Source organism: Hirundo rustica, chromosome 24 (assembly GCF_015227805.2).
Source record: "Hirundo rustica isolate bHirRus1 chromosome 24, bHirRus1.pri.v3, whole genome shotgun sequence".
Taxonomy (NCBI): domain Eukaryota; kingdom Metazoa; phylum Chordata; class Aves; order Passeriformes; family Hirundinidae; genus Hirundo; species Hirundo rustica.
The window spans coordinates 2,736,583-2,750,814 of record NC_053473.1 but is presented as its reverse complement, the minus strand read 5'-3'; the positions used below and the strand labels follow the sequence as shown (position 1 = coordinate 2,750,814).

Below are 14,232 nucleotides of genomic sequence, written 5' to 3'. Positions count from 1 at the left end.
GAATTCAATCTGGTTGCCCAAACTGGTCTTCAAAACAGCCAGCGGAGACTGTACAAGGAACTCACTCCAGTGCTATTTTTACTACAGTAATTGTTTTCTCTAGTTTGTAATTTAAATCTCCCTTACTCCTAAATAACCTTTCTGGGTTTTGATTATTTATAAGCATGGAAGAGAGTTTATTTTCCTCATCTTTGCAGCAGTATTTTAGGTGACTCAAGTGTGCCCTCCAGTCTCTCATTTTTGTCATGCTAAGTTTTGAATAGGAACAGTGATTTCTTAAAATAATGTAAATATCTGTATTTACATAAATATATGTATTTAGCCAGTCACCTGGTCTGAATCGCTTCATGATTATGCAAAATAGTTTCATTACTACAGTGTGGGAGTTAATTAACCTTGGGCTAATACTTAATTACTGCAATTCATTTCTACTACAACTATGTTTTATATAGTTATTTTATGAACTTATTAATATACTGATTTTAGAAACTGAATTTACCCTGAATCCAGCAAGCTTTATAAACTGAGTAGAATGGGGATCTTATGCTTTTTAAAAACATGGGCTCCAGGCTTAAGTCCCCTGGAGTCAACAGGCTCTAAATATGCACATCCTACAGCTAATTTGAACAGCTTATCAGTAAGGTTCCTTCTATCAGAAAAAATGCTAAAAATAAAAGTCAGTAGCATTTAAAAGCCAGCCACAATATTTCACAGACCTCTGCTTGTTTTTCCAACTTTCATGAGAAGGCTGGATGAAAAAGTCAATGGGATATTGTGAAAGAGATACTTCTGGGAAAAAAATAAATTGTTTTTATCAATTGTAAAACCTTCAGTTTTACTATTCAAGTTTTTTTTGACAATTTGGCAAGTTTCTGTATGAGGCTGCTATTACCAGAAAGATAAGTGCTGATGATAATTAAACTTAGAACATCATTATCTTCATCTCTGCCGCATAATCGCTGTGCTCCAGCCCCCGATCACCACACACGATCAATGCAGGACATCTGAAAACTTAAAAAACCCGTAATGTGCTCAAATAACATTTATCAGTCAATGCTGTTTGTTCTTGAACGACTCAACCATTCCACTCCACAGACAGATTACTAAATGGCACATGGAAATTAGCAGCCTTAGGGCTGCTCGTCTCTGGAGCCCGTGGAATATAAATGTGTCCCTCCTTCGAAGGGGGATGGCAGTGTATCCATGAAAACCTACTGTCCCAAAAGAGTATTTTAAGTGACTTTGCTGTAAGTTACCCAACAGGAAATTGTATTTTCCTTTTCCCATCTCATTCCACGCAGCATCCAACAGAAGCAGTTTTTCCTGAGCTGAATGGATAATCAGTCTTACACAGAAGGCAGGTGAGCTCCTCCTGGAATGATATTTGCAACCTGCTGGGAGCACTGGAACAGCATGATACCGAACAAGGAAATTCCCTATCCAAGAGGTCATATCTACCCAGGAAACAAAGAAAACATCAAATTGCAATATTAATTCATTAGAAGGTACTAGTAATGGAAATGCTCGGGGTTTTAAGAAGGAAATTTTGCTGAGTTACTGGCAACATGAACTTAAGTTCATTGAGGTTGCCAATGAACTGAACGTGAGCCTGGTGTGTGCTGCATCACCACAGGGGTGTCTGGATCAGAACACGGAGGACAAGGTAAGTGTTTGGTGTTTGGAGGTCCTGGCCTGATCCACCCTTTCCAAATCAAATTACTATGTCACGTAAAAATCTCCAAATAACACTACTGCAACATTTTCCCCGCTTGGGAATTGAACGTTTTCCATCACCGCCCCGACATGTCACCGTGGAGCAATCAAAATGGGAGAATTTCAAATTCTAGCAAGAAAGCAGAATCTTTCTGCCGGGCAGGGAGGACTCTGGGAAGCAGTGACGTGAGGGTCCCCATGGCCTCTGTCCCTGATGACCCAGTTCTGCTGTGATTTATGTGGGCTCGCAGCTGCCCTTGCTCCGACCCCAGAGGAGCTGTGTGGGAAGTTGGTGTCTCGGAGCCGCAGCGTGGCTCTGCCGAGTGTCTGGAGCCCGGGGTGTGCACACAGCTGATAAATAGGGAAAGGCCTGCTTGGCTCCAGCTGGAGCAGAGCTGGGACCGGCGCTGCAGCCCCACGGACCCCGTGGAGAGGAGAGGAGCTCCCTGCAGCCACCGTGAGTATTTAATTCCCTTCTCTGCATGCTCTGCGGTTATAACTTGCTGCTCAAGGCAGACATCAAGGTGCTGTGTGAAAGTGTTCCAGGTGTTGGGCTTTTTTCTTCTTTTTCGCCTTTTCTTCTTTCTTTTTAAACATCCGACTAAATGAAAACGGCAAGCATGCGCTTTTAAATCTGGGATTCTGCTGCCAAGGGTTTGTTCCAACAGTACTTCATTTGACACACAGAGTGAAGAAAAACAACTTTTAAATTCAATTATTTGTTTCCCTTCCCGAAAGTACCCGGAAAACTGTGAGTTTCAAACAATCTCTAACCTCTTATTTTTCATTGTATAAAAATTATGCCTTTGAAATAATTATTGATGGAATAACAATTCCAAAGGAAAATTTTAAGATACTTGCAATGCAGTTCATTGGTGAAATAAGCCAGTTCCTATTATGGTTATCATATGACCAGAAAGGAACACATTTAATAAGAAGAAAAGTGGAATTTCTTCAAAGAGCAACTTTGAGGAACTTCTTGGCACATTAAAATGAGGAGGAGCAGAAAAACCTTTAATAATGCATGTAAGCTGCATACAGGATCAATCAAGTGATCCTACAATTTCCCCTGCAAAGTCATTCTTTAATTAAGCAGAGATTACTGAATTGCTTGAGTGAAATTGAATAGATCAGCTGGCATCACACCCACTTGGCACTGATTATGCTCAGTTTTTTGGTGTTTTTTTCAGGTTTTGGTTAAATTTTCAAATTAAAAAAAAAAAAAAAAAAACAAGCTTTGCCTTCCAGCTGCAAGCAAAGTACAGTGATTAAACCCAAGCCTGAAACATGCTGAGTTCCCCTACGTGACCACTAACGTGCCCCAAGGTGTGCTAAGTAGATGGTGAAGACATTCAGCCAGAGTTCCTAAAATTCCCTGTAAACAAGAAATTTCCCCATGACTCAACTGTCAAAATATTTACGATAGCAGCTAAAGCACTGTCAGTACCGACCTCTGAAAGGGCTCCCTGTGGCCCTGCTCCATGAGGGATGTTTTGCATCCCAATAAATTTGATAAGTTGATGATATGTTGCTTTATGATATGGGGTTTTATAGCAATAAAAATGATAAACCCCACATCTTTCACCATAAATAGAAATAAATACATGTACAGTTCAGATGCTAATCTGAATGTGTACATTCTATTTATGGTTCTACATTATTTTATCAATCAATGGCTTTTTCTTTTCTTTTTTTCTTTAGTGGATTCCATTTTTGATAAATGGTCAAGTCCTTCGGTTGGGACTAAGAACTAAATTTCTGCGTGAGGTGGATAACCAAGCCCTTGAATCAACATGATCTGGTTTATACTGAATGTTTGTAGTTCAGAAGATGAGCACTGGCAAAACTGAGCCTGTAAAAGCACAACATTTTCAAATGTGCTTAAGCCACCTTGAGTGTAGGTCAGCTCTTCCAAAAAACACCTGGTCAGGACTTCACACATGAAAATGCCCAGTAGAAGAATGAAAAGCAGGAACAGCGCCCGCTTTATGCAGATGGCGTTTTCTGTCAGCTCAGTCTGTGTGACTGAGGACTGAGCTTGTGATGCTACAAAATATGTTTTAACAAATTCATCTTTTGTTCCCAGTTATTTCCACTTTTCAGGCTAAAGATCTTTCTGCATTCTCTCTGGGAATGTATTTAGGTTTTTGCTTCCTCTGAAAGCACTCATGCACAAACATGAGGTTATGCTGGGAATACACGGAAAAGAGAAAAAAGGGCCCAAAACATTTTGTTTTGGGAAAGGTGCAGCTGCAACTGCCCCAAACATCCAAATCCATTGCTCCATTCTTATTTCAACTTTGTTCCAGTTACTGCTTTGGACATTACACCTGGGCATGTCTGGTACCCTCTGTCAGGAGCTTCACCGTGCTGGGCACGTGCAGAATTCCCGTGCCTGGCGAAGGGTTAACGAGTGTCTGTGTGGGCTGGGGAAGAACCCCGAAGGTCATGGCTCAGTCCCATGAGGTGTGAGGGGTCTGGGATGGTCACAGAGCCTTGGGGAGAGCAGCACATGGATCACGGAATCCCTGGGACTGCTGCAGTTTGGAGGAGGCCTCCTGGCTGCTGCCTCACTCACCAAGGGGGAGGCAAAGGTTGGAAAACACGATTCCCACAGTCACTCATAAATAATCCAAACTTGCCTGGCCTAGGAAATGAAGTTCCTTCCTTACATATCTTATTCTCTTTTTTTTTTTTTTTTTCTTTTTTTGCTTTAAAAAGCCCGGTGCTTTGTTTGATCAGAAGAACAAGCTGCTTGTCAACTCTAAATTCTCAAATGTCAGAAAATGAAACTCTTAATGTTTATGCATGTCTCATTCTAAGACAGTAGAGCATTCCTCAGATAACCATTGGATTTACTATTCCCACTGTTCTAACATCCTCCTAAATTAAGATTTCAGTTTACAAAGTCTCAGTCTAAGCTGGAAATTTTGTAGGTGCAAGTAGTTACTGTTATTAGCCATAAAAATCAATAAGAAGGGCTGAATCCTTTCTCCTACAATACCTAAGCTGAGGAAACTTTGCCTAAGGAAAATCTGCTTCCAAGACTTAGAACGTTTAAGCAATCGACCACCTTACATTTGGTACTTCCTACTCCCAATATACTGTTTTTATTAGACTGGATCGTTGTAAAATTTTTATCTACTATTCCATTATGACTTTTATTTAAAGAAACCACGGGAATTCAGAAACACATTTCTTCAGCAAACACACATTTTTGGGAAAAAATGTAGACTTTGCTCAGGCCAAATTGATCTAACTGATAAGACCTCATGATTCAGTGACTTATTTTGCTCTCAAACAAATATTTACTAGCAGAGATAACAAACCCCCAGCATTCCAGCCTCACTGCATCCTTTCACCTTCTGCTGACAACACAAAGCGAAAGTGGTCAGCCCCAAAGCTCTGTCCTGTTTGGGGGAAGGGATGTGTGTTTTTCCAGTCAGGACTTCAGATTCCCTGGGGTCATCCATTCATTGTCTCAGCTGCAGCAAGGTTCAGGTATAGCCCAAACCCCTTCCTTCAGGGAAGGTCTTTAAACCCAACTTGCTGTAAATTCAGCAGAGAATCCTGTTGCAGGAGTTGGATTTGCTGTATTTTCCAAATCCTTCCGTGCCTTTTTCATCTTTTCTATCCCTCCTGTCTGCTCAGGGAAAGCCTGTGAGTAGTTCATGGGCAAGTTTTCTCTTACAGCCCTTGCTCAGTGGGCATCAGGCTCAGCAAAGGTTTAACCTGTGGCCACATCCCACTCATGCAAGGAGACAAGGGTGCAAAAAAAATATTCCTACTTACTCCTCTAATGGCTACTCTGTTAGCTCTCAGTTCTGAGCAATACCAGAGGTTTGCTGTAGATGCGTAAACTCAAACCCAGCTCGTGCCCCTGTCCATACACTTTTTTTTTCTAAAACTTTTTAAAGAGCTTTTAGAGCACACTTTTTCAGAACCTCTCTCTAAATTTGAATTTTTAAGTCAAATGACTGAAAAATGAGGTAAGTTTTGAACTCCAAGCACAGCAGCTCTCAGTGCACTTTCTTACTGGGAATGTCAGTGAAACCAGCCAGGAGCCCAGGCTCCCTCAATGACCAAGGGACAGTGGAAAGCTCTTTAGAGGCAGCACATCCTATAGAAAATCGATATTTTGGTCTTCACTGAAAGCTTTACACCATTAAAGGAACACAGGAAGTGTAATTCAGGCAGTGCTTAAGCAAGGCAAAGTTGAGTTTTACTGCATAAACGAGTACTTACATGTCCAAGAACAGATATTCCATGCTGGCCCTTCTGTGTTATTTTCCTTGCTTCAACTCTGCACAAAAAGTGAATGAAACAAACTCATTAAAAGCCCATCTTTGTGCACAAGCCCCACGTCTACACTAGAGCAAATGCTCCAATTCATGCCCAAAGCAAGTTAATTCTATCCAGCGAAGCTACTTTTAACCTTTTCTGTACTAGAGACTTTACCAGTGATTAATCCAATTCCCCAACGTGGTTTTGCGTAAAACTCAGAGCAAAACATTTCTAACTATAACTCAGAAATTTAGGAAAGAGTTTTACCCTGAATCTGTAATATCACAACACTCTAACATTTTGTAGCCTCATTGAGGGTGCTGTGTGACTTCACACAGACATCTGATTTTCTTATGATCTGAAAACTCTGCCGTATTCTGGAGTTTTCTGGCTCTGTGTCTAACCTTACCCCGCAATTCTTTCCCATGGGATGTTTTCCTTCCTTTCCCCATTCCCCAGGTTGCTGTTTAAAGGCTGACCTCAGGGCAGAGTGGATGAAGCAGTGCAGCTGGGAGCAGAGCATGGCCAACACGTTTGTCACCGTCCCTGACGGGTACGGCCTTCCCGAGCCCATCCAGTACTACGGTGAGTAAAGCAAGTTTTATACTCTGGAAATACGGCAAAATGAACTCCTGTGGGAATTTATTTTTTCCCTTCATTTTAATTTATCTTTAAAACACTCGAAAGCTTTTACCAAGCTCATACTGAAAGTCTATTGAAATCTATTATTGTGTGCTCATACAGACTTTTGAGCACAATGTGATTATTTTGACTGAGCATTCCATATGAACATCCCCAGTACTCTCTCTCTTTGACCTGCATGGAGAAGACACATGTTTTATTACAGTATTCCAGATATATTATAAATCGATAATGCCTGTTCTATATCTTATGTAACTATAATTGCAATAACTAATTTGATTCTGGAAGACTAAAGGCAGGACCCAAAGCCCACTAAAAGGAAAAAAAAAAACAACCCTCCAAACTGTTTTAAAAAATCTTTCCAATTTGTTTTTATAGAGATTTTAATAATCTCAAAGGAAGAATGAAACACGATGCATGTTGCACAGGCTTTCTTCGGTATAGCTGTGTGTATTTAAGGGAGGCCAGATAAAATTAAAACTCAACAGACAGAAAGGCAGGAAGAAACACTCTTTTTAATTCTGTACCTACCTTTTACTAAACTAAAATCTCATAACTGTAAAGACATGTGGGAAAATACTAAACAAAACAAATCTCTGCTTTTTACTCATCCGAAGTTCAATTTTAAGACTCTTGTCACAGTAATTTTTAGCCCATAATTTCTACGCAATTTTTCTTCGACCCTTGTGCAACATTTTCTAAATGACGCCTGAGATATGTATCAGTGACAAACATTTCATTCGTTAAAAAATTCATTTCTGGGAAATATTTGACTGTAGTGTGGACAACTAATAAAAACAACCTCTAAGTGTAAGATCTGAAGGCAGCTGTGCCAACAGTTGGCAAGCGATATTCAATTATCTACTAACACTAATCCAGTGGTACTTACATGATATTGCCCAAACCATTACTGAGCCATTTTTGCTACATTTAATATTTCACCTAAGAACATTACAGGTTTAAATTTAAATAGAATGCATCAGATTGCCCCTCTGAAAATGTGTTCCTCGAATATTTATGCTACTATATTTATAAAATATTTTTAAACTTTGGAGCAGCTGATTCCGAGATATTCTCCAGGCTTTTATTCCACTTTCGGTTTCCCCCGGAACAGATGTTTTACCAGAGCACATCAACTACCAGCTGCAGGAGGCGGATTTCCAGGCTGCCCCGTACTGCCAGTACTCAGCAGTGCCAGTGCCAGCCCTGCAGCCCCAGCCTGCCCCGAGCCCCTACGGCTCCTACAGCCTGGACCCCCCGTACGGCGACGGGCCCTGCGTTGGCAGCAGCTGCGAGCTCAGCAAGGGCCCCTTCCTGGCTCCCCACGTGGAGGACGGGGGGTACCAGGGGCTCAAGAGGCCCAGGTTGAACCACTCGGTGAGGCTGAAGGGGCAGGAGGAGCTGTGCGTGGTGTGTGGGGACAAGGCCTCGGGATACCACTACAACGCACTGACCTGCGAGGGCTGCAAAGGTGAGCGAGGACACGGGGCCTCGGTGCAACCGGCCACAGCTGGCATTGAGGCAAAGGGATTTGGCTGGGCTTTGAGCTGCTGTTACTACAGTGGCTTTGAATTTATCTAATGAACCCCCTATCTAACATGCTTCACTTACTCCAAATTCACATTTTTACAACATTCTTTGAGGAAATATTTTCATAGTCTGTATTTAATACGAGCACTTCAGGCATCTCATTTTTGCACTGATGACTTGCTAGAATAGCGTCAGCGTAGGCAGGTGCTGGTTTGCTCATGAACATTCCTTAGATATTTACTTCAGTGTTATTAATTTCACTTACTATTAAAATTGAATAAAAGCAAGTAGTAATTACTTGCCAATTGTATTTTAACTTGTTGGTACGGGAGCTGTTTCAGAGAGGCAGCTCTGACCTGTGCTCCCTGTGACCAGGCACAGGACTTGAGGGAAGGGCTGGAGCTGTGTCAGGGAGTTTAGGTCGGAGACCAAGGAAGTTTCTTCCCCCAGAGGGTGCTGGGGCACTGCCCAGGCTCCCCAGGGAATGGGCAGGGCCCCAAGGAGCGTTTGAACACTGCTCTCAGGGATGCACAGGGTGGGATTGTTGGGGTGCATGTGCAGGGCCAGGGGATGGACTTGGTGATTTTTGTGGGTCCCTTCCAAATCAGCATATTCTGTGATTCTACATATGGAAAATGTCAGTTTATATCAGTCAGAAAGAACCAGACATAACTTTTTTAAAAAGAGATTTAAAATCAAGGTAAAGCTTCCATTTAAAAAACCCAACCATTCAAACCCAGAGGACACTTTTAAATCCCTGTGAGAAAAAGCTCCTTAGACTGCTCCAGCCATCACCTGGTGCTCGTTCCCAGGCTTCTTCCGGCGCAGCATCACCAAGAACGCCGTGTACCGCTGCAAGAGCGGGGGGCACTGCGAGATGGACATGTACATGAGGAGAAAGTGCCAGGAGTGCCGCCTCAAGAAGTGCAGAGCTGTGGGAATGCTGGCAGAATGTAAGTGCTGGATTCTTTACTAATCACCGCAGATAAAACCTTCTCCAAAGTCAATCCCTTCCCAGTGATACTGGTCTAAGCTTCATTTGGCTGTAGGAAAATTAACTTTGGGGATGGTGGCACCATCTTGGTGTGCAGAAGCCAGCAATGCTGGGGAAGTTTCCCCTCACCTTAAGGGAACTGTTGCTCAAAGACAGTACAAGGAAAAAAAAAGGAAGTACTAACAGAAGCTAAATATCCTGAGCCTTGTCAAGACAGCAGTGAGCAGATCATATGAGCTTTAGGGCTTGAGGGAAAAAAAAAAAAATGGCATGATGGGCTTTGATGAAAAATTCTGATGCCTGTGTGTCACAGAGCCACAAGGACAAAGATGATTTCAGACCCTCAGGCCTTTGGTGGCTACTGAACATCAGCTCACCTGATAGGAAACACACGGCCATATTCTCTAGGAAACACAGTTCATTATAGGCAATAGCTTCTGTGGTGCAAGACTGGAGTTATCTCTAATAAAAGTGATGACTTCATGCTGTAATTAATTTAAAATACAAGCATTGATGGCCACTTCACACCTCACAGGTTTGCTGACTGAAGTCCAGTGCAAGTCAAAGCGACTCAGGAAGAATTTCAAGCAGAAGAGCAGTTTCCTTTGCAACATAAAGCTGGAAGATGAGGGACTGAATAGTAAGCAAGTATCATCTACAACAAGATCCGGAAAAGTGGTATATTTTTCTATTTAAAATATCTCTTTTTATCACTTATTTGTACTACAAGTCATTGTGACTTCACTGGTTTCTTTTTTTTAGCAGATCCCAGAGAAGATGGAACTTACTCCAGGAGAACATCAGCTTCTTGACCACATTGTAGCAGCACACCAAAAATACACAATTCCCCTTGAGGAAGCCAAGAAGTTTGTAGGTATCCAGCACACCCAGCCTGCATTGCTAAGTCATTGCTGTCAGGTATCTTGGCTACATCCAATGTCCAAACGCTCTTTTGTGCAGCTACACGAAACTGCAAGTCCCGAGGAAAGTTTCCTCCACCTGTCTGAGACAGCCGTTGTCCATGTCCAGGTGTTGGTGGATTTCACAAAAAGACTCCCAGGTGAGTTTCTTCCTTTGGGGAACATTAGAGCAACCAAATCAAACCGATGGCATGAACCAGAGAAAAATACAGGATTTTAAGAAAATGCTTTAAACTGATTATTTCGTTACTTCTAACTTGCCATTTACGTGTCATGGGAACAACCTAGAAGCTTTCAGTTCAAAACTTTGCTATGATTAGATTTCTTCTCCATTTCTGAGATGGAGACATTTTCTGGAAGCACATGGACCTCAAAATACCACCTTGAGGGAATTACTATCTCACCACATTCTCTGAGATCCAGTTGAGTCTGCAATTTATCATAATCACCAAAGGAAAAAGCAGATGTTCCTTCAAAGGAAAAGGCAGCACAGAAGGGACTAACCAGGTGTTCTTATTCATATTTTCCTTTGATAAAGAACAAGGGAACAAGCACTTAAATTCACTGCATTTCAGCGTAAAGTTGACAAAGTAACATTTGACAGGGAGGGTGGTAACTTTTCTTTGTAAAACTCACTGACAAAGGTCAATCACCATATCTAAAGCAGGTATTTGATGTAATTTAGCATCTCTGTGGGGCAGAGCTGAAGGAAGGGGTGAGCTGTCTGTTTTCTTGTCTTAGATATCCTGCTTTGATCAGGTTTAAGGAAAGAAATCACTGAAATATTTTTGCTCTTGTATTACAAGTGCAGACAATGAGCTTGTCAAAAGATGGATACAACTTCTAAAAAGAAAATAATATAATAATGAAAGTAGTATCCACAGTAACTAAACAATGCAGCAAATTTTTCACGTGTTAGGCCATGTGATATTTATCAGATATTAGGAAGAATGTTTTGATAACATCTTGCTTAATCCCCAAATTTTTACTTGTATCTTCCTGCGAATCTTTTAACACAGAAAACTGCTCCCTCCTTTTTTTTTTTTTTTTTTTTTTTTTTTTTTTTTTTTTTTTTTTTTTTTTTTTTTTTTTTTGATTGTCTAACCTGCAAACTAGCAAGAAAGATCTCAAGACTTTAGCACACGCATCATAAATTATGGTTCCTCCTTTCCAGTAAAGGCACTTATTAAAAAAAAAAATATATTTTTTCCATGTCATGTTGGGGGCTTAAAGGGAGCCCCAGTCTTCCCTGATTCTGAACATGCACCTTTCTCTGCAGGGTTTGAGAGTTTAGCCAGTGAGGACCAGATTGCTCTGCTGAAAGGGTCCACAGTGGAGGCGATGTTCTTGAGATCAGCCCAAATTTACAACCAAAGAATGAGTGAGTGCCAGCCATCAACCAGTGAAAGTAGGTCTGAAATACCTGACTTGCATCATTGTGGGGTTGGGTGGATAATATCAGCTATATTAATTACATTTTATATGTTGTGTCAAATTTAACACAAGAGACTTTGACCAATAAAAATGCTACCAAAGAACTTGGAGCCAGATGCCAAAAAGGATTTTATACCTTCATGGGTCTGTGAAAAATTCACACATTTTCAGCAATGACACAGACAGTTATTTAAGATCACTCTAAGCTTGACTGGGAACTGTCATCTCCCTTGTTCCAGGTCATGTAAGACTTTCTGATCACGGGACATGTTGTCATGTTCAAAACCTTGATAAAAACAGTATTTATTCCATGGAAATGTGTCATAATAAAGACAGGCCAACTTCTACTACTTCCACAGGTAATGAAGGTCTCAGAATCTAAATACTGTGAATCTTTTGCTTTACTGGCTCTGTTTTTATTGCACCGAGCTACACAGTCCCTATGGCCATTGCTCCAGCTCCTTTCCTCTCTTCCTCTCTTCTCCTCTCCCTTTCCTTCTCCTCTCCCTCTCCCTTGAGCTGCTCTGGCATTACCTCCTCAGGCACTACACACTGGCATTACATCCTCATGGCAGGAAGAGATGTGTTCAGGACTTCTTATATCCCTTGAGTTATATATACATTCAAAGCTCCACAGTACAACTGCCATAAAACTTTCGTTATTATTTTAGCAATTAACATTCTTTTCACAAAGTTAGTTAACTATTTCATGCAATGGAACAGCCCTGAGCCTTAAAAGATTCACTGAATCACAGAATCATGGAAGGGATGATGTTGGAAGGGGTAACAGTGGGTCACCTGGTGTCACCCTCCAGCAGGGTCACCCCAGAGCACATGGCACCGGCTCGTGTCCAAATGGGTCTGGAATATCCCCAGTGTGGGAGACTCCACTCCCTTTCTGGGCAATCTGTTCCCTCACAGGACGGAACCCCTTCCTCATGTTCAGGTGGAACTTCCTGAGCATCAGTCCCTGCCAGTTCCTCTGGTGCCATTGCTGATCCCTGCTCAGAGCCCATCCCTGCAGACAGGGCTAAAGGCCCCTCTCACCCGGGGCTCCTCTCAAGGCTGAACAGCTCCAGCTCCCTCAGCCTTTCACAGAATCATGGAATCACTTAGCTCGGAAAAGTCCTCTAAGATCACGGGGTCCAACCATTCACCATTTCCTCATAAGAGAGCTGCCCCAGTCCCCTCATGACCTCCACAGCCTTGGCTGGATCTGCTCCAGGAGCTCCATGTCCCCTGTCCTGGGGTGCCCAGAGGTGGACACCGTGATCCAGGTGGATCCAGGGAGGGTCACCTCACACACCTCATGCAAAGATGATTTGCAACTGTTTCAGCACTGAAATAACATCCTCATCATTCTGCCTTTTTTTTTTTTTTTTTTTTTTTAACCAAAAAATGTTGCTTTTTTTCCCACTTTCAAGGCATAACTGAGGAGTTCATCACCGCCCTGTTCTACTTCTACAGAACCATGGGGGAACTCAAAGTGACCGAGACCGAATACGCTCTGCTCGTAGCAACAACAGTGTTCTTTTCAGGTAAGTTGGGAAGGTGACGACGAGCTGTCACTTGCCCCGGGGGACCTCCCGTTTGTCCCCTCAGGGGCCGCGGCGCCGACCGGACCCTGAGGGGCGGCGGCGCCCAGAGCATCCCGCTCACCCCGCTCTCCGTTCCGCCGCTCTCCCGCAGACCGCCCGCTGCTGAGGGACAAGCGCCACGTGGAGGAGCTGCAGGAGCCGCTGCTGGGGATCCTGTACAAGCACTCGAAGCTGCAGCACCCACGGGATCCGCAGCGCTTCGCGCGGCTGCTGGGCCGCCTCACGGAGCTGCGCTCGCTCCGCCACGCCCACGCGGGGGCGCTGCGCGCGCGGGACCCGCGCCTGGCCGCGCCGCTGCGCGACCTGTGGGACCTCCACTAGGCGGCGCCAACGCCGCCGGCCCGCGCGCCCCTTCCCACCTCGGGCGCGCGCCGTCGTTTCCCGCCCTTTTCGCCCTCCCTCAGCGGCCGTGCTGAGGTGTCGGTGCCGGTGTCAGTACAAGCCTTGGCGTCGGTACCAAGTGTCAGGGCCGGTGCTGGCATCGGTTTGGGTGCTACGCTCAGTGCCGGTGTAGGGGGTAGCGGCGATGTCGGTACGAGCGTTGATGTCGGTACCGGTGTCGGTGCTGGTATCGGTTTGGTGCCACGCTCAGTGCCGGCATCACTGGTGGCATCGATGGCGGTGCCAGTGCTGGTGCTGGTTGTCGCTGCTGGTGTCATTGTTGGTGCCGGTACCGGTACCGGTGCTGGTGTCGGTACCGGCGTTGGTGCTGGTGTTGGTTTCGGTGCCGGTACCCGTACTGGCAGCGATGTCGGTGCTAGTGCCAAGTGTTGGTGTCGCCGCTTTTCTCTGGGCCCACCGAGAAAAAACCCGCTCACGCTGCTCGTGCGGCTGCTCGCAGGGCCTGCAGCCAAAGCCCGGCGAGCGCTGGGGCCGCTCAATGTCAATGTCATCCTGTCAATGGTGCCACTGGCTGCCCCCGCGCTGGGGCTCGGAGACACCGACAGGAACACGGGGACAGAGCTGGGAGCCCCCAGGCAGAGTCTCCTGAACCGAGCACACACATCCCGCCCCATCCCTGGAAGTGTCCAAGGCCAGGCTGGACAAGACCTGCAGCAAGCTGGGATAGAGGAAAGTGTCCCTGTCCATGGCAGGGGGTGGATGAGCTTCAAGGTCC

At 44.1% G+C, this 14,232-nt stretch overlaps 1 protein-coding gene and 1 long non-coding RNA gene across 3 annotated transcripts in view; one reads left to right on the top strand and one right to left on the bottom strand.

Annotated features, from left to right (window-relative positions):
* The window catches only part of LOC120762756 (uncharacterized), a 32,008-nt gene that overhangs the window by 3,555 nt on the left and 14,221 nt on the right, over positions 1-14,232 (bottom strand). The window contains exon 3 of the long non-coding RNA XR_005703965.2: positions 5,959-6,016. This is a non-coding gene — a long non-coding RNA (uncharacterized LOC120762756). The remainder of the gene's footprint in view (positions 1-5,958; positions 6,017-14,232) is intronic.
* Positions 2,132-13,436, top strand: LOC120762754 (bile acid receptor-like). Of its 2 annotated transcripts, none has more exons than XM_040085498.1 (11): positions 2,132-2,170; positions 6,457-6,582; positions 7,754-8,110; positions 8,982-9,122; positions 9,699-9,838; positions 9,929-10,033; positions 10,124-10,223; positions 11,363-11,491; positions 11,757-11,876; positions 12,942-13,055; positions 13,207-13,436. In XM_040085498.1, exons 2-11 carry the CDS (start codon positions 6,492-6,494, stop codon positions 13,434-13,436), a joined length of 1,527 nt encoding a protein of 508 aa, XP_039941432.1. In that variant the 5' UTR covers positions 2,132-2,170; positions 6,457-6,491. The 2 variants fall into 2 exon arrangements, with proteins under 2 accessions (XP_039941432.1, XP_058279426.1); XM_058423443.1 differs by having other exon boundaries at positions 9,926-10,033.